The 25,854-nt window shown below is 44.8% G+C and overlaps 3 protein-coding genes across 8 annotated transcripts; 1 reads left to right on the top strand and 2 right to left on the bottom strand.

Moving 5' to 3' along the window:
- Window positions 1-22: 22 nt before the first annotated feature.
- aftpha (aftiphilin a) lies at window positions 23-9,351 on the top strand. 4 transcript variants are annotated; one of them, XM_084684822.1, is made up of 10 exons: window positions 23-182; window positions 1,722-3,447; window positions 3,896-4,059; window positions 4,278-4,404; window positions 4,760-4,816; window positions 5,322-5,444; window positions 5,808-5,871; window positions 6,658-6,741; window positions 7,267-7,390; window positions 7,880-9,351. In XM_084684822.1, the coding sequence occupies exons 2-10, from the start codon at window positions 1,765-1,767 to the stop codon at window positions 8,022-8,024; spliced, it is 2,571 nt and encodes an 856-aa protein (XP_084540948.1). In that variant the 5' UTR covers window positions 23-182; window positions 1,722-1,764; the 3' UTR covers window positions 8,025-9,351. The 4 variants fall into 4 exon arrangements, with proteins under 4 accessions (XP_084540948.1, XP_084540949.1, XP_084540950.1 ...); XM_084684823.1 differs by having other exon boundaries at window positions 5,811-5,871; XM_084684824.1 differs by lacking the exon at window positions 6,658-6,741.
- A 740-nt stretch (window positions 9,352-10,091) lies between these two features.
- On the bottom strand, window positions 10,092-23,239 carry LOC146237944 (SERTA domain-containing protein 2-like). 2 transcript variants are annotated; one of them, XM_084684828.1, is made up of 2 exons: window positions 23,163-23,239; window positions 10,092-12,340 (listed from the first exon to the last, which is right to left on the bottom strand). In XM_084684828.1, exon 2 carries the CDS (start codon window positions 12,334-12,336, stop codon window positions 11,308-11,310), a length of 1,029 nt encoding a protein of 342 aa, XP_084540954.1. In that variant the 5' UTR covers window positions 12,337-12,340; window positions 23,163-23,239; the 3' UTR covers window positions 10,092-11,307. The 2 variants fall into 2 exon arrangements, with proteins under 2 accessions (XP_084540954.1, XP_084540953.1); XM_084684827.1 differs by lacking the exon at window positions 23,163-23,239 and adding an exon at window positions 17,045-17,451.
- LOC146237945 (ras-related protein ORAB-1-like) lies at window positions 22,137-25,698 on the bottom strand. 2 transcript variants are annotated; one of them, XM_084684830.1, is made up of 6 exons: window positions 25,517-25,698; window positions 24,602-24,674; window positions 24,420-24,515; window positions 24,218-24,313; window positions 23,856-23,987; window positions 22,137-23,667 (listed from the first exon to the last, which is right to left on the bottom strand). In XM_084684830.1, the coding sequence occupies exons 1-6, from the start codon at window positions 25,528-25,530 to the stop codon at window positions 23,470-23,472; spliced, it is 609 nt and encodes a 202-aa protein (XP_084540956.1). In that variant the 5' UTR covers window positions 25,531-25,698; the 3' UTR covers window positions 22,137-23,469. The 2 variants fall into 2 exon arrangements, with proteins under 2 accessions (XP_084540956.1, XP_084540955.1); XM_084684829.1 differs by lacking the exon at window positions 25,517-25,698 and having other exon boundaries at window positions 24,602-25,119.
- Between the last annotated feature and the right edge of the window lie 156 nt (window positions 25,699-25,854).

Raw genomic sequence — 25,854 nt, forward strand, 5'->3', positions numbered from 1 at the left:
CATGCTGGGTAATATTCGACGAGAGAAAGCAAAGTAGGATCATCATAACCGGCTGACTCAACAATAGTTTTGTCTTTAATGCAAACCGTTTCCCAACGTAATGTTTCGCTGGCTATGATCTACATTCTATAGCAAGTGTCTACTTCATGTGAACCATGAAAATGAAGCGTCAAGATAATAAGGTATGATTAATTGTGTGTTTGTGTGCAGTAACAAACCCGGATACACCTGAAAGCTAGCTACTAGCTAACGTTACTGGGCTGCAAACTTGGTAATGATGCTAGCACTAGCATTGGATAGCTAAGAAAGTGTATAATCCTTTCTAAGAAACATAGCGACATAATTTGTTGCAGGCTTAATTAATGATATTGACATTTGTAACCATAGACTGACAACCTCTCTCGCTAAAGCCAACTGTGTGGTGAGCGGGCAATGATGACCTGTGTTGTGTTTTTGCTAGCAGTAGCAGTAATAATAGCTGTAGCTAGTAGGTTTCAGCTAGCCTAGCTAGACTAGCTGTCCTCGCCCAATCCTGTCTGGGCTGGTGTTGGATCTTTAAGGTGTTTTCCGTGGCCTAGCTGGAAAGCAAGCTAGCCAGTTCAGTCTAGCTTGCCAGCTAGCTAGCTCTAATGGTGCTGTAGTACCTGGTTTCATTTATGGTGAGCATAATAATAGTGAGATAATGTTATAATAATATATGATTATTTAGGTAGCTAAATCTACATTTTAAATGCCTAGTTAGATGAAGGTAATAAGTGCGAATGCACACCACATAATGCTAGGTAGTAGCTTCCCCAAGCTAGCAAGCTATTTAGCTCTAGCTAGCTACTGTCTGAACTGAAACTGTCAAACATCACAACAAACTGACAGGAGACCGTGACCATTAGCCTTAATTTGAAGTCTTGACTAGTTATAGCTAAGTTAGTTAACATACCAAGTGGTGGCACAAAAGCTGATGGATAAGTGTTTCATTTCTTTCTTGTTTTTTACTAGCACTTGTTAAGGATTTGAATGTATGTCAGGAAAACATATGGTCCATCATGCTTAATCGCGGTATCGGTAACGTTGATTTGTTTTTCTTCACCAAAAGTTTTAACGTAGCCTAGTTGGTAATGTTGCACTTACAAAATAAAATCAAGCTCCATAGTATTTAGGATCAAAAGTGGAACATTGTAATTTGCATGAAAAGGCACAGAGAATGTACACTATATTATTCCTATTTGGGGTCAATTCAGTCATCCCGTAGTAACGGATGCATGTGATTTTATTCAGAAAACACTAAACCTTGTTTTCTCTGCTTTAACCCAGTTAGAGTGGATCACTTTCTGTTAGGTCTAGCTAAGTTTTCTACTTCCCTCTTAGCACTTGATTACTGTTCATTTGAAAACAATATGTCCACTTTAAGTCCAGAGAGCCTCAGTAATTTAATTTGAGTTAAGCCGTTAGCAACACAATTATAGACAAGGGCAATAGGTAAGGCCCAAGAGTGCCATCAAGAGACCTCTGCCCTTCCAAAAACCTCTCAGATTGCAATGGATTAGTCATTGGTATAGCATTTAGTATCAGTATCCTTATTGTATTCCAAGGATTAACCTGTCCAATTGTGTATTTTTATTTTTATTGCATTTTCCAAATCCTGTAAGGGAATTTAAGAAGTTTTTGCTTCTCGCTGTTCTCCATCATATGAACACTAACACAAGTGCATCTCCCTGTCTTCACAGCGGTACTTGTAACCTCAAGGACGTGTGTGATTGCTTCAGGACCATGGAGCCAGATGTGATACGTATGTACTCATCTTCTCCACCCCCTATGGAGGACGGTGCCGAAGAAGAGGACGATGAGTTTGGTGACTTTGGTGGGTTTTCCGGTGTCCCCAACAGTGTCAGCTTCACAGAGTTTGACACCCCAGCTACCTTCAACCAGAACCAAGCCTTGACCGCCACCTCGCCGCCCGAGCTCCTCAACAACAGAGGTGTGGTTGCAAACTCTAACCTGAGCTGTGGTTCTGTAAGTCGGGGTCCTGCAGAAGACCTCTCAAAGACCAATGGGGTTGTGCCGGGAGGGGATGGCAGTCCTTCTGACCGAACTGTCAACACTGAGGACCTGAAAAGGCTTGCTGACCACTCGCCACCCAACCATCACTTGAATTCTCTGGACCTTGACAGGAATACCCTAACTGACAACGAACCTTCGGATTGCAATGGCGGTGTCGTGGAAGTCCTAACAAATGGCTTTGCCTCTTTCGAAGTGCAGGAAATCCCCTTCTCCTCGCAGCATGCTGTCCACCCTCACCCGAAAGGAACCGCCACAGAGAGTCCAGACGAGTGCCCTCCTAGCCCGGAAGAAGACGATTTTGCGGATTTCGCCGCTTTTTCGAATGCAGACATTCAAGGACACCTCAGCCAGTCGACCAACCCGAGTGAAAACACGGATTGCACAGAGGGGGGCGATTGTCGTGCAGAAGGGGCCTACCGACGGAATTCAAACACGGGGCAGGAGAGCGGCTCAGAGGACATCGTCAGGGACTGCCACGGAACCAACGCAGACACTCCGGGGCCCGATTCCATTTGTCATCCTGCCGCGGCCCCTGACAGACTGAGCAATGGGGACAGGGTTTTTCACACGGACGGCAACACTGAAGATAGGGACGCAGCCTTTGCGCCGGAGCCCTCAAGCTCGGACGCACTTTGCACTAGGGAACCCGTGGCCCAGAATGGCACGGGTTCCGAAGGGTCAGACGAGGCACTCATCGAGGAGAACGGAGTTTCGCCAGACGCTGGCGGAGACGGGGAAGGAGAGCAAGCGGACGAGAAGGGTTCCGGAAACGAGACGGAGACGGAGACGGAGACGGAGACGTCGTTCGGACGTCCGCTGTCGACCGAAGCCCTAGAGGAGTATGGGGACATGAGCACTACGGGTTCGGTACCGTCACCACCCCTGCAGGAGGAGATGGCCACCCCCGTCGGCCACAGTCAACTGGCCGAGGACGACGAAGACTTTGGAGACTTTGGGGACGTGGGCTCGTTCGGCGGACGGGGTTTCGCCGATTTCGAACAGCCCGAGATGCAGGAAGACCGTGTTTCGGCCGGCTCGAACGCTGTACCCGCGCAGGAACTGGGGGACGATGAGGACTTTGGCGATTTCGATAGCCCCCAAAACCCTCCCGTCGACAAGGACACGGAGGACAGGGAGGAGTTCCCCGATTTCCCCGGCAGCGACAGTTTTGCCGATTTTAGCTCGGCCGCCGTCGCCGGGGACACCAACGCCGGCTGGAACGCCTTTCACGAGCCAGAACAAGGTCAAGGGGAGGGAGACTCCTGGGCGGCGTTTGGGGGGGAACAGAGCGCCGCGCCGTCGGAGAAGAGGGAAGACGAGTGGCAAGAGAGCGGCGCTGGGACATCTTTTCCATCCGTCAGGGATGACACCAGTAGGAGGGAGAGTCTGTCGGTGAGTTTTTTTTGGCTTGCGTAGCTGGAATGCTTTTGAGCAACGCTGGGGAGGACTGTCTTCCTTTCCAGTGAAGCTGAGGTTTCATGTCGCTTTACTCAACCATCCTTGCTCCTGGGCGCTCGAAAGGCATGTCTGACACACTTGATGACGTTTATAACCGAAGCACAGGGCCAACACCTGCCCTCCTCCTCCCCCCCCTTCCCTCCCTCAGGAATGTAAACTGGCAGGGTATTCCAGACCCTCAAGTAGATTAAACCATTTCTCTTTATCATTGAAATACATGTTTGGTCACTTAACTAAAAGCAGTGGCAGCTTCTGCCCGTTGCGTGAGCCTCCATCCTCGCTAATCATTGTGGAAATGCGCTCATATCGTGGGCTATGGGAGAGGACGAATGTGTCAAAGTCTCCGAAAGGACCAAATGCTGTGTGCCTGTTCCATTCTTAGGCATCGTTGTCCTGCCGCCTGGAGAAGCTCTTTCAGGCCACCTTCCCAGAGACACCTGTCCCTCTGGTGGGGGAGGAGGTGCTGTCCCTGAAGACCCGTCTGGAGCCTCCCGAGAGGTTACAGCAGGAGGAAGATGGGAAGGGCAGCGCCACAGATAACAACAGGTGAGCGAGATCTTTCCCGTGGTAGCCCCGGTAACATTTGATATCCTCTCTGTCCAAAGCACAGCGTCGTGCGATTTCCGGGTCGTGTCGGAAGTTGTTTGTGACTCTGTGGTGCAAGGGGTATGACGTAGTTGTAGTTGGGGGGTCATCACGTTGGCGGTATTGACTAGTCCTCCATCGCTTTGGAATCCTGACGAATCTGATTTCCGCGTCTGCAGGAGATTGTGGGACGTGTGGAGGCAGCTGCAGGACATCCACAATTCCTTTGGTCTGAGGCACCAGTGGGGGGGCTCCCACAGCAACAAAACCCTGCTCTGTTCTCTGGGCATCGACACCAGGAACATTGTGAGTTGTGCTGGCAGTCATCCGATTCACTCTCTCCGCCCTTCCTGTGACCTTGTTTAATTTATGAATGTCTCAGCATTGGCGTGCAGCCCAAAACTATTCTGAAAGGACACCTTAATATCAGTCATCTGTGTCAGTTGTAGCTTATCAGTTACACGAGCAGAGCAATGTTTTAATTTCCCGTTTGTCCAAATAAATCCTTGCAACCGTGGGCTTTTTTTAAGGCCCTGTTGATTTTTAAACACCAACTCTGTTGGGATACAATCAAAGAGTCGCTAAGGTTATGGTTAGTGGCAGGTTCTTGATCATTATTAGTAATGTGTACTGTAACTTTTCTCTTTTGTTTCCTCCACAGCTGTTCACAGGTCAGAAGAAGCAGCCAGTGATCGTCCCCATGTATGCTGCCAGCCTGGTGAGTTGACCCTGTGTCTAGACTCTCTGCTCGGAACTGAAAGACAAAACCAAGGGGTTCATTTATCAGTTATTGATCTCAAAACGTCAACTTTAGTCACTGACAATGGCCGGGTTTCCCCGATTCGTTAAGAAGCTCTTAACGCTAAGAGCTTCTTATGAACGTTCTTAAGAAGCTCTTAGCGTTAAGAGCTTCTTTACGAATCTGGGAAACCCAGCCAATAACGGTATGTTAAGCCTGACTATGAATTGTTTGTTTTCCCACTTTTGCAGAAGGACACATATCCACTAACCATATGTTATATAATGCTCATTTACATGTATATCTTGCGAAAGGAACCGTCATTTAATTACATGACTTTTCTTCAGCCGGCCTCATACCTACTGTGTTAACACCAGTGGTGCATGGCCTGATTTGTGTCTGCTAACATTTCGGCATGAATAAAATGACAATCCCCTTTTTAATACCCTGATATTGAAACCCCGTCTTTCTCTATAAACCATAGGGCATGCTGGAACCCACCAAAGAACCTGTGAAACCCATTTCGGCCGCTGAGATGATTGCGTCCATAGCACAAGCGCCTCCAGCGGCCCCTGAGATAAGCACCTGTCCCCCGGACACAGCGCAGGTAGCCCAAACAATCCAAGGGCCCGCAGCTGAGCAAGACATTTGAGTTCACCTGCCCGACTCATGCATGCTAGAATTGTTGATCCATGATTACATATGAATGACGATTAAGTGAAGGAAGTTACCGTGTGTAAATACTGTATATTTAACATACTGTACAGTATGTCCTTTTCACAGAGTAGCCCGTTTGCAATAGTTTTGACAGCACATTCTATGTGAAGCTTAGCTACATCTTGAAGTGGATTTACAGTGGAAATCAGATTTGTGCAATACCCTGCACATATATAAGTCGATGATTAGCTGTGTTCCATAACCAAGCGCTTGCCACCTTCCTCACGGCCAACGCCCATTCCCCTCTTGTCAGCAGGAAACACTCCCGCCCGTCCAGTTTGACTGGAGCAGCAGTGGCCTTACTAACCCCCTGGATGGTAGGTCCCTCCCCTCAAACCACCTCCACAACCCAATGCCTTGAAGGTTTCCCCCCAGGCTCCTGACAGGAGTCCAACCAGTCTATTCTCTCCACCACTCCTTTATTTTCTTTCTGTGCTGGCTTTTTCTTTATATTCATAGCACAGTCATTTACTAGTCTCCATTTTGTCGTCACTCCCTATGCTCGTTAGTCCCTGTAACTCAAGGTAAAGATAATAAATGTCAAGTGGATTGCTTGATGAAGTTGTTATAAAGAGACTAATCAAAGAGACCGATTAAAAATGAGAAGTGATTGTGTTTAAAACAAGGGTGACTTTTGATGGAGTATTGCCTACGTTTTAATTAGTAATATAATGTGATTTTTGGCATTAGTCCTTTGAGTTGATTGATGTTTATATCCATCTCTGAATTTGACATCTCCACTGTTCATCAAACCATTTCCTTATGACTGCAGTGAAAGCAGCTGTTTCCCCAAACCGAATCTCACTCCCTCTACCTTTCTCTCACTTGAACTTGTCAAATATTGAAAACCTCTTAATGACATACTATGCAATACAAATCACCATTCGTTATTTTTACCATCCACGGCGAATCACCAATCCCCCCCCCCCCCAAAAAAAAAATCTTCCAGAACTCACTTTTGTAATTAACAAGGCTCCATTTCACGCCACTTAAACTCCCTCTTCGACTAATAACAAGCAGCATGTCTTCATGTGCGTCTCTTCTCTGACTCTTCTCCGTTTGTTAACCCTCTCCCGCCTCGGCCCGCCATGTTGAATGTCAAGCGAGCGGAGGCTCCTCTCTGCTCAACCTCGATTTCTTTGGGCCCGTGGAGGACTCTGGCTCTAGCGGCTCCACCTCCATCCCAGGTCAGCAGCACAGGATTCTCTTCCCTGGCAGCCGGGGTGAAATACATGGATGACATAACGTGTAAATACCTGAAAGTATTTGAGGTGCGTGAGGGTCTGTCACACGCATAGAGATTTTTCTGGACAGTTCCGATTTGGGTAAACCGAGCACCGAAAATATTTGTTAAGTATTTGCAAGTTGTATTTGAGCTGGGTCAGAAGTCCCTTCCTTTCCTTTTCTCTACTGTTTCCTCTTGTTAATGATGAATGTTTTTTTCCAATTGACTGACTCTTCTTTTGCCTGCTTTTTTTTTCTTCTCCAAATCAAGCCCATTCTGTTTTTATCGGTTGGTCTAACAGATGGAATAAGACAATGCATGGATGACGGGGTGGCATGATCATGAGGCTTTCAGTAGCCAACTCATTTAATCCCGAGCGAGGAACTTTTTAAACAAAGTCGCTTTTAGCAAGTTATTTGATCTGCTCAAATGTTTTTCAATTCCATTTAGTGCGTGTCTGTGTGCATGTGTGTGTTTGCTTGAAAAGGAGTTGACCCGGAGCTGTATGAGTTGACCACAGCCAAAATGGATCCCAGTGGCTCTGGAAGCCGAGTGGCAGATGCCTTTGCCCGCCTTATGTCCACCATGGATAAAACCAGCACCTCAACAAGGTGGGTGACCGTTAGAATAGCATGTCACGGTAGACAAAGAGAGACATGAACAGACCAATCAATGGTCTGAAATGTGGTCTGAAATGGAATTGATTTGATTGGTTGTCTAATCCCTCAAATTTGCTGTCCGAGTGTCTCAGACTTTGCATATGGGATATGCAGTGATAGCTTAGGTGTGGGGGTTTTTTATCGACCAAAGGAAAAGGGGTCAGGGATAGTTTTTGTATGGCCAAAACAAATGCCCTATCTTTACACTGAGATGTTGAAACACTAGATGGAGCCTTTTTTCAAAATCCACAATTTTGCACACCCTAACTTTAACTACTATTACATTTACATTGAGCTGGAGGGCCAAAGTCCAGCCTACACTCTCTCAGCCTGTAAGCCCAGATAACTTATCTATTTAACATGGCCATAACATCATCGCTTGCATCAAAAGGAAATGGTTTAGAAGCACAGGTCAACAATCTTGTTTTCTTTTCTCAACAGAAAACCCCGGAAAGAGGAGAACTTGAGTGAGGAGGCGGCGAAGGTGATTGCGTGTCTGCCTGACCTGTCCTTCATGCAGGCCAAGGTCCTGATGTTTCCCACCACGCTTACACCCCTGGGCTGCTCAGAACCCATGTCGGACTGACCCCCCCTCCCCCCTCAAAACTCCCCCAAAAGCCCTCCTCCTCCTCCTCCTCCTCCATCACCACCTTGTCGCTTCCTGTCGTTTGCTCTTTGACTTTACGGTGGCCATCGTCGTTTACCCGTCGTTCCTTTTTCTCAACTTTTTTTATTTCAGTCGATTTTTAATCATAATTTTTTTTTTTATCACCTTGTCCATCAATATTGGAAATGGCTTTGTCAGACCTGGAACAGGCCAAGCCTGTGAGCAAGCTGCATTAATAGTAGGAGTGAAAATATTATTTACAGAGATGTTAGTTTGTTTGTTAATTTATAGATCAAGGTCCTAGAAAAGGTGTATCATTTATAATAGGAGAATCAATGTGTATATAATCAGGGACTATTAGAGATTTTTTGTTATTCTTTTGTGCTGGGAGTGTATACATGTTTGTCTTTGTGTGGAAAATGAAACACTGGTTTAAGTTCTTCAAGCAAAGGTCAAATAAATTAAAATGGAATATATACAACTTATATACTTATACAAATATAAATATATAAATACATAGATATATAATGACTTGAAACCACACTGCCTGCAAAATCCAGCTGAATGTTTTACCCATTGTTAATAGCCTTAGTTTTTCTTTAGTCATTTTACATAGGGCCTAGATTTTTAACCCATATTTCTTAACCCTAAGGCTAAAATGCGCTGTTGTTCCAGTACACCCGTTGGTTACTTGTGATTCAATTGTAGCCTCCCATTACCAGTCAGTCGACAACTATGACATTGTCAGTTGGCTGTATTTTGTGTTAGTATATATATTTTTTTATAATCAATTTTTGTTTCCCTCTTTCCTTTTCAATTTTTTCTTTGGGGAGGTGAAAAGAGGGATGTTTATGGTTTTAACCACTGACAAAAAACACTGAACGAATTCTGACATCAGTAGCTGATTGGAGGTAGATGTACATCATAAGGGAATTATGGGACCAATTTCTGCTTCCATGTGTTCAGTTACAGTTATAGTTATGAAGTGCTTTTTGTGGTTTCGCTGTCATTGTCTATTCCCTTTTCTTTATTTCTTTTGCTATTTGTTATGTTGTACCACTCAACCTGTTCCCAGGAGGATTTTGCACATTGTAAAGATGAAATGGATGTAATCATAGTTCACTGTGGCTTTAGACTGTGTACAGTAAAACTATGGACTGTAAAATGTATGGGAAAATTCCTATGGAAAAAATGAATCACGTGATGAGCCTGTAAAAAGGTTAACATGCATGCCCGGGTTCTTTTCAGACTAAGTGTGTAAATTTACTTTTAGTGTACACAAGAAATTAAAATAATTTAAGAGAAATACGGCATTGTTGTCATTGCATTAGACTATGTATATATATAGCAGCTATTCATTTCTTGTTTCTCCCTTCTTACATCTTTAAAAGGGTCATATAATGATTTTATAGGGTATTTCACACTGTTCCTTAAGATCTCCTAGTAAGATATGTAACATTGGTTGGGCTGAAAATGGCCTGGGTGCTGTTTTATGTGCCCTAATGCAACCCTGTGAAATAGCCCTAAAATGAAACTAGGTTCTCCCTTTTGTGGTATGCTCATGAATATTTAGATAACCTGCACACTGGTTAGTTTACGTCAACTTGTGTTTTTTTTGGAAACCGCCCATTTTACAGCTGCAGTTTCAAATTGTGAGATTTGCATAGGAAACAGGTCTCAATGGACTTTGAGGTTCACTGTATGTCTTTTACCTACCAAACTGTCGTTATTCAACTATGACAAGGTAAACTCGGTTTTGCATTCAATGACCCTTTTCAAAGTGTCTGGGACACTTTCACAAAAACATCTACATAACACACAGGTGGAGTTGGCAACAATTTCCTCTGGGAACTCAACATGGGGAAATTCAATGGTGTGGTAAAGTTATACCGTACACCCCTACACCATACTACAAATAATACTATCACTGTGCTATGAAATACATGTTTTAGTAACGTAGTACAGTGAACTTGAGATATTGGCAAAATCAAAGGATCGGGAGAATGGTTCCATTTGCACCTCCACAGGAGTAATACTACAACACACTTTCCTTTTTTTTCAATTTATTGTAGAAAATAAAACTACAAAAGTGTAATTGCATCAAGGTAGTATGCACATTGTACATAATTTTTTTGACAAATGAATATATGTTGCATAGAACAAGGCACAGATTCAAAGTCAGCGGTAAAGCCCAAGAATTCCTGATTTCTCTCCCACATAAGAAAATGTTCCACAGCATGTCATTACACACACTATACACTTGTCTATATTTCTAGCTGAATACGTTCCATGTTCTGTACAACCCAAAAATGTTAGTGTCATGTTAGAATAAATATATGTACACTGTAAATGCAAGGTAATAAATAACTTCGTAATACTTCAAATAAAATTAATGAACCATTTGTAATTTCTTGGCGGCAATTCTGAACTGTAAAAAATGAGACTAGTGTAGAAATCCTATTTTGATCAAATTCCAAATAATTAAAAACATAAGGCATAGACTGACAACAACCGTGTCAAAAGTTTGATTAAATAACTGAACTTTTAAAATAATCGATGGATAAAATGTAGACGACAGCATTCAGTGTTAAAGTAACACTTCAACAATCAAGATAAGACAATTCAGTCAAACATCTTGCATCGTATCAACTAATAACATCTATTTCTGACTAAATAGTCATCAAATATTTTCTAAGTCATGACAAATTTCTTTAGCCTGTTGAAATGACAACATTGAAGTATTTAAGCCATATTGCAAAATGTATTAACCAATTCAAACATCAAGCGACCTTAAGCACATGCTTGCAGTGCATTAAGTGCGTTAAAACTGGCTTGGTTTAACTGAAGCGCTACAAGGTTATAATGCATACTGCATATGCAAAAACACCCTCCTTAGCCTTAGAATTTTGGATGCAACTGCTCGATAAGAAATACTGCATTCCCAGAGTGAGCTGTGCTTGTATGCATTATGGAAACAAAAGTCGCTGAGAAACTGAAAGCAGAATGGTGGGACTCTGACACTCTAAGGCACTCAGACAGTAATAAGAAATGCGTTCCATACATTCAAAATCAGTTTTTCCATTCTGGAAAGCAAGCTTGTTGTTTTGCATGCACAGTGTAGTCAAAAAATAAAAAATAAAGACTCAAGATGATGACATTGTTTTTACAATTTACGGACATGAGTATAAAACTGTACAGGGGGGAGGGACTTTTTTTAGTAACCTTGAAAGGTGACATTTGTTTTGGTGTATCAAACTGTCACTCAAGACCCCACCAGCACTTCCATGATGTGGTCCAGCTCAGCGAGGTCCATTTTGAACGTCTGGTTTTGGGACAGAGGGGAGGGCGAACTCCCCCCTCCCCCGCCAAAGGTAGATATGGTCTTGACAAGGTCATCTGTAGACGCCACGGGGGCCATTTTGGAGTTTGGGGCTGAGCCGCCGGGGTTGAAGTCATACATGGAGGTGTCGATGTCCGTGAACAGAATGTCGTCCAGGGCAAAGTCTGTGAGGAAGGCCCCGGAGGAGGACGATGTGTCTGTATTGCTGGGTGGAAGGGGCTCGGCGGCTTTCGCAGCGCTGCCTTCCTCCTGCATAAGCGGGTTTGGACCCCGAGGGCTCGGGGCTTTCCCCTCATCCTTCATGTTTGTTGCCACGGACGCTACCCGGGTAGTCTGTGAGGGAGCGGAGGGAGTGGGGAGGGAGGGGGAGGTAGCGGAAGTCGTCAACGAGGTCGGGCACAGCTCCTCGATCTCTTCCAAGGCCGAGGCGAAGCTGTCTTTGGGCGACGGCAGGGGCGGCGGCCTGGGAGAGGAGTGGGGGTGGAGGCCGGGGTGGGGCGAGGACGGCGGCAAGGCGAAAAACAGAGGCGGGTCGTCCTCCAGGAGCGAGGCCGGGGTCAGGCAGGCGTCGAGCGGCGACAGGCCGGGCAGCGATGAGGAGAGGACGCCGCCGAAGGGCGAGTGCGGGGCTTCGTGGTAGCCTTCGTCCTCCTCCATGGCGACGCTCTGCGTGGCGGGCGCCACGGAGAAGAAGAGCGCCCTCAGGCCGCCCTCCTCCTTGAACTCGTCGTGGATGCGGCGGATCATGTTGTTGATCAGGACACGGCGCTTGAGGCCCGGTTCGGCCGCTGTACGGGGCCCGTACAGCTTCATCAGGGAAATGTTGAGGATGGTCTGCCGCTGGAGGGTGTAGGACGCCCTAGATGGTCCACCACCCCCCGCTGCCAGAACGTTCCGGCCGTCCTCCAACTCATCCTCTTCCAGTTTGCGCTTCGCACCGTTACCCAACATATATCTGTGGGCCAGAAAGGAGCTTCGTCAGTCAAATATATTAGTTTGATACAATTATCATTTACTCGTTTACTCGTAATGCATCTACAGTACATACACTACGGTGCTGTACGTTTCGCCTCATTTGGAAAGTTTGTGTTTTGCCCCTTTTGTGACTTTTTGGATCAAAGTTATGATTGGGATCTGGAAGGAAATATGCCATCCCAGGATAATGTGTACAAAAAAATTAAGGCTGCATATTATGAAATTAACAGTGAAGTCAACAAAATTTGACAAATAGGACCTAACCATGTCTGATTTACAGCTGCCTTCCAGACACCAACAAACTATTGACATTGATATTGTCACTGACACTGACACTTTATTATCAGAACATTCCTTTAGATAAGACAGTACGTGACATACAAGTCAAGTTACATTTCAAGTTGTCATTTACGGGAACCTCAAGAGTTTTCCACAAGTGAGACGCTACCGAGACAACTGATAGGAAAGAGATCTTGACAGTTCAACGCGAGGCTCAAGGAGAAAAGCCCCTTTGTTCACGCGCCCTTTTCGGCAAAAACAGCTTTAGTGGAACTCAAACATCTAACGTTCCTCATAGCGAAGTTTCCTGGAAGTCGGGCCCGTTTCCTCCACAAACACAAGTGACAAAAAGTGAGACTGTCGAGCAGACACAGCCGCTGACACTGTGTGTGTGTGGGTGTGTGGGTGTGTTGGGGGGTGGGGGGGTTTAGAGGTGGGTTTGAACATCAGCTGACCGGCTCCCGTGTGAGGTGGAGTCAGCTGACTTCGTGGGTGGCAGACCTCCCCCTCCCCCCCCCCCCCCACACACACACACTTGACTCAATCAGAACACAGGACACATGTCAGCACAGGAAATGTTCGGCTTCCGTCCAAACGACGGGAGCGCTCGGATCGACACGTCGCCTCAAAGTTGTTGGTCAAATATGGGCATATTCAAGACACCAGCGCCACCAGAGGTGGACTGTCTAACGCAAGGTGAAAACATTGCTCAATGGATTATTATATCTTATTTCCTCCAAAAACCACCATAAAGATTCCCTACATCACACGTCTTGCCTCCTGGAGCCTTTTAACATCCCCAATCAAAGCTTAACCCGTTTTGTCTGTGATTTATCACTCTCATTTTGTGTCAAGTGTCCTCAGGCAAAGAAAGGAGGGAAATCCACAGTAAAGATAGTAAAAGATAATACTCTGATGCACAACCCACAAGACCGTACACTAGGCCAAGCTAAACTGTCACCTAAGATGGAGTACACCTCTCCCGGAGAGCTTTGTTTCAGCCATGTGTAATTCTATCCCACTGCACAAACTGAGCAGGCTGTTAGAGTTTGCCTCTTGACTGGTTGGGCAATGTGCTGCCATTGTGAAAGCCAGAGAAAAAGACAAGATTCGGGACTCCTGTTTCATAAGCCTATTTTTCTTCTGCTGCATACCTATATCTCAGTGTGAACGTGCGTGTGTGTGTGTGTGTGTATGTGTGTGTGTGAGAGAAAGAGAGACTATTTGAAAGCCTCACACACACCAATCTTGGACTCTGAATACTGTGAGCACGGCACACCAAATACCCCTAGGCCACACACACACACACACACACACAGGAAGTGCAAGCGCTGCCGTGGCAAGATCCACGCTCGCCTGTTACCATGACGAACATGGTCAGCTGGGAATCCAGAGAGCCAGTGAGGGAGGGAAGGAGGGAGGAGGGAGGGAGGAGGGAGGGAGGATGGACAGATGAGAGAAGGAGGGGGAGGGGGAGAGCTGGAGTAGAGAGGCAAGAAAGAACAAATTGTTTCTCCATTCCGCCTGCTATAGCCGGTGCCGCAGCTTAGGGATGAAAGTGAAGGTGAGGGCGAGTTCCGCACGCGCGCGCGAGAGGAGCAGTGTGACGTTCACACGGTGTAGGCTACACTGTGCGGTAGACGTCTTGACAAAAATACCAATCGGGACATATCTTCCACGTACCTCCCCCATCCCAAAGCATTATTCATCCACCCCCCCCCCACCCCCACCCGCCCCCCCTCCACTGCTCCGCTCACTCATTCTTTTCACACGTGGGGCCCTTCGAGGTTGCCATCTGCTGACACTGTCTGAGGATGGGCGATGGGTGGGGAGATAGAAGGATGGATGGAGATAATAGAGTGGACTGGGCTAACAAAGAAAGTGAGGATGGGAACGTGAAAGAGAGAGTGATACAGAGACAGAGAGAGAGACAGAGAGAGAGACAGAGAGAGAGACAGAGAGAGACAGAGAGAGACAGACAGAGACAGAGAGAGAGACAGAGAGAGGGGGGGAATCAGATTGAGGTTAAGACAGCCATTGGCTGTCCATAGGGCGAAAGGCTGCAGCGGCATCAGAGCTAAGGAGGCCACATACCTTTCTTTTGACCAAAACAATAAGGAATGGTGTCCGGTTACAACACCATTACTGCAACATGGCGAGTCCCCTACCCCATCTCCATACCCCGCTCAAGGCCTCAACCAGCTTACACCAATGGCACTCGCGCACCTCTTTCAAATGTCCCTGTGTGAACTCCCCTCGAACCCCCGGAACGTGTGCATTCTCACACACCGCCATATCAATAATCAGCCGTTAACGCAGCACGCCTGGCGCGCTCCATCGGAACGCTTCATCTGTCCTGAACGACAGCGAAGTGTCACTTGATTCTCCTCCAAAAGGAGGTTGGAGCGCTAGGAGAAGGCCGTATCCCCACCCATCTCTTGCCGTGCAGGCCTTGTCACCCCGAATAGGTGGCCTGTAGATCTCTTTGATCAAAGACAAAGAAATTGTTTATGGCACATTTACTAAGCAATTCTGGCACCTCGCGGTACACAGCCGTGCAGCACAGTCTGAGAATTAGTCATCAACGCTTAATAGTCGTTTTTCCACACTACCTGCATGTACGCTGAGCAAGCATTTTATTTTTGTTTTAAATGTGCCCCAAGGTTCCTGGAAGAGGATAATCCATACCAGTTAAAGAAGACAAGGATCACTGTTAGGCTCTGGTCATGCGAGAAACCACAGTCAGAAGCCAGGCAGACTGGCATTAGGTTTTGTTTGCCCAGGTTGCTCGTGCAGGCAAGTGGGTGCTTGTAGACCTGATTTATTGGGACGTGTTTGGGAGATGGTGAGTTAGTTTGATTGATTGCAGAAAGGAGGGGCTTTCAGAGCCAATTTGGCTGAAATGTTTAGGTGAACTTCCTTTCTTGTCTTTAAGAAATGAAAAAAGGAACAAACACATTACTGGAAACTGGGGCAGCCAGCATGAGGTTGAAGGAAGGTGGACTTTAGTCACTAAAAGTGAATGCTTTAATAGGCTTTCCTTCCCCTTAGCTAAGAGTTACTGTATATTGTCATTTGGCCATCTTTGTAATGTTCCATTGACAATGTCAGTAATTAACAATGATTTCCTAATTCAAGATCAGATTACTGATGTCTTCAGTCTGCATTGCTATTTCTTGCAGCAGGTCTAACATTGTTAAAATATGCCATATTTCCAAAGATTAAAATTGAGTTTGACAAAAGTCTAAGGAAAAGGCACTAAGTCAATAGTTCCTCTAAGAATGCAGGATCCACAGTTGTTTTGCTGTAAGGCGTGTCAAATTGTTTGAGAATGTATACAAAGGCTTACGTAAACCTTAATTTTTGTGGGTTTTAAGTTACCTAACTTTCAGCCTTATACTTTCGCTTCCAGAATCCATGGCTCATTAAAAAAAGACTACTCATACTGCAATACTCAAAACGTAACAAGTCTGTCAATATCTTACAACTATGACACATTGTGGACAAGTCTCAAATGTGAAAAAAAACACCCCCCAGCCTTACCTTACATAATACTCACAAAGTAGCAATTGTACTAAGACCCACATGGACTTCAGTTCTCACTGAACAAAGTTGCACTGGCGATAAGCCCCTCCTATTGCTCGTTTAAATGGCCCCAACAAGTTATCATGTCGTTGTTGTAGGCCAACATGAGTCCATTATGAAAACCGAAACTACGGTGTGCGTGGGTGTCACCATTGTCACCCCGTCATTAAAAAAAATACTTCCAGTGAACAGGAATGATTAAGGCTGTGAGTAGACAAATACAGTAATTTACACAAATACCCATCTGCACTTGTAGCCTACATCCATTATTAACTTCTGGCTTAGTAGGCATGTCTTAACGGACGGTTTCGAATTTTTGTAGTAGGCAAGCTTAATCATCTCAATACATGAACTGCTGGTGACCCATCTCGAAACCTGTCAGAGCAGCTGCCCCCAACCTCCAAAGCCAAACGCCACAGATATGGGCTGTGATGGGGGCGCCATAGCCTACTCACCGCCACCTGCCACAAAGTACTCAAACGTTCGCTCTCTGAACTGGGGGCCATGCCTAACAAAATGTTTCGAAATGAGAAAACTGCGGGCGCACAGATGTGTGAAAATGTTTAAACAGTGAAATAATGTGTCATTATGGCCAATATCTGTAAAACCTGACAAAAGCTGCGCTTGTGCAGTTACACGAATGCTCAAGACAACAGCCCAGCGATAAAATGCGACAAAATATTTTTGTTAATTGAGAAACAAAATCTAATGTGTTAACTTCTTCAAATATAGGCAGCCTGAACATATATAACATTTCGTTATGGCGAACTATGTTTCATTCGAGTGAACAGTAGCACAAGCAGTGAAATCATTAACTTACCACATGTACTTCCAGCAAGGGATTCAAATCCGGCATTGGGGTCAATGTGACGCCAAGAACAAATATATGGAAAGGAAAGATGGACATCGAACTCTTCCTGTCGCTCTACACTTGCATTATCCTCGGTGTTCTCCAGACAGTCGCGGATCTTGACACAATGGCGAGCTACCGGAGGCCGAGGAGATCAGTCACCGACCACCACCGTTCACAGAACAGCAGGCACTGAGTATGACGTAAAGTGAAGTTACGTTCTCAACCGACTGTGCTTACTTCGATAAGATCCGCCTCTTCTTCACTTACAAAAATATTTCCTTAAACATTAAAATTGCTTGGAATCTTTCGTTGCTTAATCTCAAATCAGTGTAAGATCTTTAGAACGTATATTTCCAAACATATGAAACCTGTAATTCAGCACAATCGTTTGTCACCAAGGCTTCCTTACGAGTAGGCTATCCTACCAACAACACCCACTGCAAGTGTGCAACCACAAATATGCAAAGCATCCAAGCAATTTAACTTTGGACATCTTGGTATTAAAAAATCAAGCTCTCTTTGTCAGCTTGAAGCATTATATGCTTTAAGAATTACCATATTGTAATTTACAAGATGCCTGTGTAGCACCTAAATCCAGGCATAAAAATCAATATTTAAACTAATTTACTAAAATCATTACTGAACATGGCTATAGAAGATGGTCCATTCTTCCTCCTATGGTGACATACTTGCCTTGTAAACAGCAAAATATCAGGAGACAATTATATCAATTTTTTTTAAAGTGTTTTTTTTTTTTTTTTAACATTTCTTAGAACCAATGGGAGCTAATACAGAATGAAATGGGCATCAAAAGGGCTGGTTACAAGTATTAAAAAAAACAATGTATGGGGACACTTTTCAGTTTGGAAAGAATGACGTGATAATCCTACTCCATTCTCAGGCAGCTGTTCAGTAGTATGGTGGTTACCCCCAAGTTAGGCCGAGCATGACATAATTGCCACCAGATGGCAGGAATAAAAAGCAGTGGATTTTCCAACACCAGCCAGCAGCTGATTCCCCTCACAGAGGTAGGAGATGTGGTAATTCCATCTGTGACCAAGGATACACATCATCCACTGCTCTTGCGGCATCCCATATGACAGAAGATACAAGATCCTAACCCATCAGATATAGCGTGCAATACCGTTTATGATAGAAACCACTGGGAATTCCCTGAGGTCTAAGTCATGCTGGATGGAAAATTGTTTGATGACAAAGGTTGTTCGTTTTGCTTGTGCAGAGTAACAAGAAAGTACCACCAAATCCCTAGGCCAGAAGTGTTTAGCTTTTGCAACTACTGTGCAATTGGACTTGTCTTACAAACTGTGCTTTGATAATTACCCCCGCTAATTCAACACAGTGAAGGACACCAGCTGAGGTGACAATGCCAGACACTGGTGGAAAGACGCAACAGCCAGGTCTGAATCCTCTGTCTTGTAGGCAGGGGCGAGAGAGAGGGCATTGGGGTTGCCACAGCCAGAGCCTCTCTCCTATTTTTGGGCTTGGCACCGGTTCAGATAGACAGTTCTGCTGGGGCTCGCGTGGTCATGGTCACCTTCTCATGTTTCACCATCCACCCACAGACCTGACTGAACAGAGGGGCTTTAGGACCATAATTCAGGCCCAATCAGAGGTCCCACTGCAGGAAATAGACATCTTGTTACGCGTGGCTTGTAATTACGCATGGAAACAACTTTATAGGCTTGAGTGAGCAATGGAGGTCTCGGGGTTACCTCTGAATCGACCGATCCGAGAGCAATTGAATCTAAACAACTTTGGTGGAACCCAACTGGACTGGAGGAACGGGGAGACAAAAACCAAGATGTGGAGTGTGATTGGTTGTACTATTAAGCAACTGGAAGCAATTTTAATTAAGCATAGTCTGAAAAGGAGGAGGGGGGGGGGGGAGACTTCAGACTAAAACATGAGTGAATTTATTTCCCCAAGATAGAACTGGTTTGATATTTGACAAGTCCTGAGTTAGTTTGACTGTAAATGCTTGAGCCCCTGCCACAGAGACCTCTGGTGCCTGTTCCACCACACAGAAACGCACGACTGGCACAAAGCACTCTTTTTATTTATCACGTTGCCACGGAAATCGAGGCAGGCTCCCTTCCCAAATTCCCCCTCCATTGGTACAGATATGTAGACTCCAACTAAAAAAGAGCCACGGAGGTTTGGAATTAACTCAGCGGGTCAGATGGCTGAGAGGTTCGGGAATTGGGCTATTAATCAGAAGGTTGCCGGTTCGATTCCCTGGCCAAATGACGTGTCCTTGGGCAAGGCACTTCACCCTACTTGCCTCGGGGGTAATGTCCCTGTACTTACGGTAAGTCACTCTGGATAAGAGCGTCTGCTAAATGTAAGTGTAACTCTTGAGAAACCCTGCACCCACCCTCCTCTCCATCCTGCACCGGGAGAACATTTAAGGGGCCCACGCAAGGATAAGAAAATGAGCGACAGTGTTTTTTAAACCTAGCTCCTGTGTGACAAGCATCCATTAATCCCCTTGTGTTTTTTCTCTCTTTTTCTCTAACCTGGTCCTACCACCTATCGTTGATTTAGTTTGACCAAAGCAACTGCTGTGAATTCAGGCCAAGGAATGAAAATAAAAGTGTGTATCTTTAGAAAGTTGGGCATGAAGGTTAAAAGTAGAACAGTCTTTCGTTTAGCAGCCAAATTAAAATAGAAACAGACTTGACAGTACATTTAGATAGCATGTATTGTTCTAGAAATACAGTACAAATATTTTCCCTGGAGGTCACTACTTAGCTTAATTCAGTGTTAAAGATCAGCAGCGCAAACAGACGACAACTTATTTGAGTTAAAAACAAACTAAGACGCACAGTAGAGATGTGACTTTACAAGTCAGTTTAGCTATGCATTAGCCAGGACAAGATAATGACTGTGTCTATTGGGACAGTCAGGAGTGAGTTATGTCTGTTTACGGGCTGAGTAACTACTCCGGGGGAATGTATATGCCAATGTAGGTTAAGTAAACACTCAAGTCAAACCATTTTGCACTCTTCGTGACATCACGAACCAAAAGAAGTAAGGTTTCTTTTGTTTGCTTGTCTTGACCTATATAGATCAGCTAAAAAAAACAACAACAACAAAAAACAGGTGTGAATTAAACATAAGTAGGAAGCCTAGTTTTAAAAGAACAGGTGTCATTCAAATTAGTCAGGCGCCGTTCGTCATGCAGATTAAAATTCATGGGTGCTTGAGCGTTAGGCCAAAGTGTCGAACAGTAACACAGTTTTGATGCATAATGCTCCGAGCTGTCCACTGTAACCGGAACATACGCAGCCACGCAGGCAGTCATCGCGGACTGCTGTTGTCAGAGCAGCCTGCTCAACACTGAATCATCCACAGAGGACTTTACTGTGTGCTTTGCTGCACACTTGGCTATTGTTCGGGAGGGTGTCGAGCATCCAAATGGGACCCTTCTGGGCCAGCGCGCACTCTCACTGGTTGGACTTGGCACAGTGTCACCCCCCCCCCCCCCCCCCTTCCCTCTGACACCTCCAACAGAATCTGATGATGTTAAACTACAAACTGTTGGGCAACGCTTTAACCAAGTGCACAAGCTACTTGGCTGAGTAGGGGATGAACGAGTCGCAGTTGACATAATGGGGGTTTGACTATCTTTTTTAAACATGTACCCAGCTCAGATTGCCGTTTCAGCTAAGTGGGTATTGTCTCTTCACACTGAACTTCACACATGGGCTCACTAGCTCCCCTTTTTCCTTTCTCCGTCTCTTCACCCTCCCTTTTCTCTTTTAGTATTCTACCTTCAGGGCTTCTTCAGTAGATTGGGTGAAAGGCTACAGCCTCTACAGCTGTCACAGATGCTTTCCCCCTTCCATTGCCCGGCAACCGAGAACAAATAAAGCCGGCAAACAGGCCCAACTACTGCCCCCCACCCCCCACACACTCCCCGCTCGCTCCAAACCATCTCCCTAACCCCTCCTCTCTCCGCCCCCTCACTCCCTTAAAACCTCACACCAAAACATCTAGCTCTTTGTCTGCACTGACTGACTGAATGTATGTTTTGTTTTCACTTAAAAGCAAATTGGGGTTGTGCCTAAAGAGAGGACTGTGGGTGAACAAGGACCTGACTTCACATGGCTTTTTTTTTTTTTTTTTTTTTTTTTTTACTATGCTTGCTTGACATAATTATGGAGGGCTAGTGGGGGGAGGGCACAAGCAGCACACCAAGCAGCTAAGAGTGTGCCTTTTCTTCAGTCTGGGTGCTTGTGTCTAAGGGGGCTCTGTTGGGTAACACCAGGGCACATTTGGAGCAGCGGGCATCACGCCACCTCGACCGCACTGTTGAGTGCGCCAGATGTTAATCAAACTGGCACACAATGTGTACCGATCGCGGGATGATCTGGCATGCAGACTTGTTGGTTTTAGAATGCAAATTCCACAAAAGTTAAAATGCAGTACAGATTATGGGGGTATCAATAACTTCCACCAGCAACACTTGATGGTAATCTCAACATAAACCTTCATATATTAGTAAGTTAATAATGACTGATACATGGCAAAGTCACTGTACTTTCCGAAAGATGTTTGCAAAGTGTGATGATGGAACGGAATAACTGAGTAATAGGTAAACTTCAGTGTCAGATTTCAAGTGCTGCAACTGCAGTATGAGAGACATGTTGAGGCCTGCAGGCCAACAAGAGCTAATGGTGACCTCTATTGGCACACAGCAGTAACTGATTCCCAGGTGGTTTGACAACTCTTGGCTTGTTTTGTGTAGTGAAACATTGGTATACTAGTTATCTATTTATAATTGTATGAGCCACTAATTAATGTAAAGTTACTGTAGGTAAAAATTAACATTTAGTTTAGATGTGTTGGAACAGGCTTGTAAAAGTTTCAATAAAAAAAGAAAAATGGAAACAGCACGCTGTAGTGGGGACTATATCTAGGGCAAAGATCATTGTACCTTGCAGTGTAGGAATACTTTCCATTTAGAAACTATGCTATGTGAAAAAGGGCATTCAGAATGTGTGTATGTGTATAGAAAGAAACCCCAATGAGACCATTGTTTATCAAAGATCTCCTTCATTGTTTAATAGTAGACATTGTGCCACAAAAATGTCATGTCCGCAGCCACAGATCACGTGCCGAGATTATGAATTCCAGCTACTTGTCATGTCATTCATTTCACTTGCTTCTCTACAGGATTAGTTAACTCTTACATATATGTATAAATATATACAGTTTGAAGATTTGATTTTTTTTGTTGTTGTTTGGATAGTGAATCTTTGTTGTGCTGTTGGTTGAGAAACATTAGCCGAGGGAAAAAACAAACTGCATTCAACACCGCTAACGTAGCCCATGGTAATGTAGCATCATGGATGTCAGCTGACAAAGAAAAACACATTGGCTAATATATACAGGAATGTTTCCTACTACTGTATCACATAAATTAACCCATCTACGAAATAAGAGCAAGTCGCTAGTAAGTCTATTCTATAAAGCATAAAGGATATGCAAACCACACAGCGCGCCAAAGGCATATTGTATCTTGCCACACAAGGCACTGGCACATCGATTGGGGGCAACATTGTGACGCTGGACCAAATGACATTAAATGTTCCCCCCCGCCCCTCAAAAAGATATTTGGACTGATGACATTGCGCAAAATGTGCTTCCGTCATGAGCGCATTCCAGATGCATTATGTGTGTGATCTGTTGGGCCGACATACATGATGCTAATTAAGCATGTGCTAACAATTGAAGAGCTTACTAATTCTTCTTGGAAGGCTATACAGTCCATGTCATGCTGCTGAACACAGTGAAATAATACATAACCATCTTAGAAAAATGACTTTTTCTACCTGAAGCATGTTGGGCAAATTATTGTTTTACTTAACTTTCTCTCATTCATAATTTGTTTATACGCATTTAAAATTTGAATTCAATGTTGCCAGAATTATTGGTATGTATATATGTATCCATGTATGTGTGTGTATATATGTATGAATGTGTGTGTACGTGGTTAGTATGTAAAAAAAACAAAACAAAAAACAAGCCCAGTCGTTTATGTAGTTGTGGATGGGCTTACCGTTCTATTGCTGACCTGGAGGTGGGGGGACTTTTTTTTCTGGTATTGCGGCTGCACACACAATTACAACCCAGGTCACTCGGTCTTCCCTCTCTCAGTCTTCCCTCTCTCCCTCTTCCTCTCTCTCACTTACTTTCTATTACCCTATTTCTGTTCTTTCTTTCCATCCCTGTGGAGCTTGCTAACTTTTGAGATAGGTTAGGGGTGGTGGGGTGGGGGGGGGTTGGTGGAGGTAGGAGGGGGGTGGGGGTGGGGGGTTGGTGGAGGGAGGAGGGATGAGTGGAAGAGCATTAGGGTTGTTGAGGCTTCAGCAGCAGCCCCCAGAGGAAGTCTTGACTGGCGTGCTTTGGATCTTGACGTTGGACTTCTCCGAGCCACCGGCGGTGGCGCCGGGGCCCATCCTCTTCTTGATCTCGGCCGCCATGGTCATGAAGGCCTGCTCCACATTGGTGGCACTCTTGGCGCTGGTCTCGAGGAAGGGGATCCCCAGGTTGTCAGCAAACTCCTGACGAAGGACCCAGGGGAGAAGAAGAACATTGAGAACGCCAGAGAGGGTGAGATAGGGGGGGAGAGAGGGAAAACAGAGAGAGAGAGAGGAATGAAGGACGGAAGGTGATGATGAAGGGATAAATAGACCAATGGGAAATGTCAGGACATGCTGACCCCTCCACCTACGGCCTGCTTGATCAATACCTTGGCCGTCGTGTAGTCCACCACCTTCTTTGTCGTCAGGTCACATTTGTTGCCTACTAACAACTTGTTGACATTCTCACTGGCATAACGGTCTATCTCCTGTAGCCACTGTTTGACATTGTTGAAGGACTCCTGGAGACGCCAAATGAAGGGGGAAATACAGGAGATGTCAACTCAGCACCTAAACATCTAAATCCACAATGCATAGTAGTAAACATGCATCCTATGCACATTACTAAACATATCTGGAAAATATTATAAGATCTCGTAACAGATGGAGAGAGAGGGATGAAGGGAGTGAGATAGACAGAGAAAGAGAGCGAGGGAGAGGGGGGGTGAGAGAAAGAATAGGATCAACTGACCTGGTCTGTGACATCATAAACTACAATAATGCCATGTGCTCCTCTGTAGTAACTAGACGTGATGGTGCGGAACCGTTCCTGGCCAGCTGTATCCCACTAAAGAAAAGTGAAATCAGTCACACCATGAGACAAAACACAACCAAATGTGTCATTTAAAGGGAACACAACTCAATCAATGTGCCCTACTCCCTTGTTTGCTTACGATTTGAAGTTTGATGGTCTTCCCGTCCAGCTCTATGGTCCTTATCTTAAAATCCACTCCAATAGTACTAATGTAGCTCTCTGTGTAGGTGTCATCCTGGAGGGGAAAGCGAAAGTATGAGTTCAGCTATTCGTGGAACGTCGAAGGCTGGTTACACACACAACATGTAAGGCAGTACTTACGGCAAACCGCAAAAGGAGGCATGACTTTCCAACGCCAGAATCGCCGATTAGAAGCAGCTTGAATAAATAGTCACTAAAAGAGCAGGGCAGATATATCACATATTTCGCCACCAAAGTGTCCATGACGATTTAAAACAAATATCATTTTAAACAGAAATACAGGATAAATTATACTCTATGCGCATTACATATTAGGCTACCGCAATATGTTATAAAAGTAGTTAATAATGTTCGCTAACGTAGTCTATATTCTACGGTAACTGTCCAATTGTAAGAAATTAGTGAGATCAAAGTGAGCTCTACCCCTGGAGTTTAATGTCTAGCTAATTAAAACTACATAGATTAAGAACTAGCTCACTTTCTTTTACATTTGCTTATCGTATGTGATGTAAAAGTTAGAGTAGTAGTGTTAAATAGACTGAAATGTCAAGTTATTTAGGCTCATGACTTAGTTGAGCTAAGCTAGACTAGCCAGTTGTGTGTTAGCAGTCAACAACTTCATCAGACAGCTGGCAAACTAGGCTAGTCTGCTAACAGCAAAACATCAACAAAGCAAGTCGATTTACCAATAGCTATGGACATGCTAGGCTAGCACAGGAGCGTCTATTGCTAGTAGTTCGCTAGCTGGTGCTAGCTAGTCTAGCTAACATTTGTACTCGAATTCCGACTGATCTGTCAAAGTATTAACATAAAAATGCATTAAAGTCATCTGAAATCGTTACTTCTAACGTGTCTACGTCCAAGTGGTCTACATTTAGCATGACATTAGCTAGCTGCTATCGCTCAGTGTGTACATTATGTCAGTAAAAAGACAAAGCAGCTGACGTTGGTTTTACATAAACGCTAGCGAGCTACACTAGCTAGCAACCTTACACTAAAACCAAGCTGTCATCGTCACCAAAAAGTGGCACTTACTATTCAGGATTCATCGTTGACTAAACACAATTATCAGTTATTACTTCAGGTACTGTTATTCTTTGTCGTTGATAACCTTGATATATATATAATCCACTGAAAACGAACGCCTTTAATCTAGAACAACTAAACTAGTTTGCTAGGTTGTCGCAGCGAGAACAGCATAATCGAATCAAATATGGCTGCCAGGCTCACCAGGAAATACCAAACTTAGAGGATCATGGATATTGTAGTGTGCATACACAGGGACACAATCGAACGAAACTGTGCTTTGGTCTAGGTCTCTTACCAGCCAGGGTCAGTACAATGTCATGAATGTCACATCGTGTGATTTAGAA

This window comes from Hypomesus nipponensis, chromosome 21 (genome assembly GCF_054491055.1).
Source record: "Hypomesus nipponensis isolate SF chromosome 21, ASM5449105v1, whole genome shotgun sequence".
Taxonomy (NCBI): Eukaryota; Metazoa; Chordata; class Actinopteri; order Osmeriformes; family Osmeridae; genus Hypomesus; species Hypomesus nipponensis.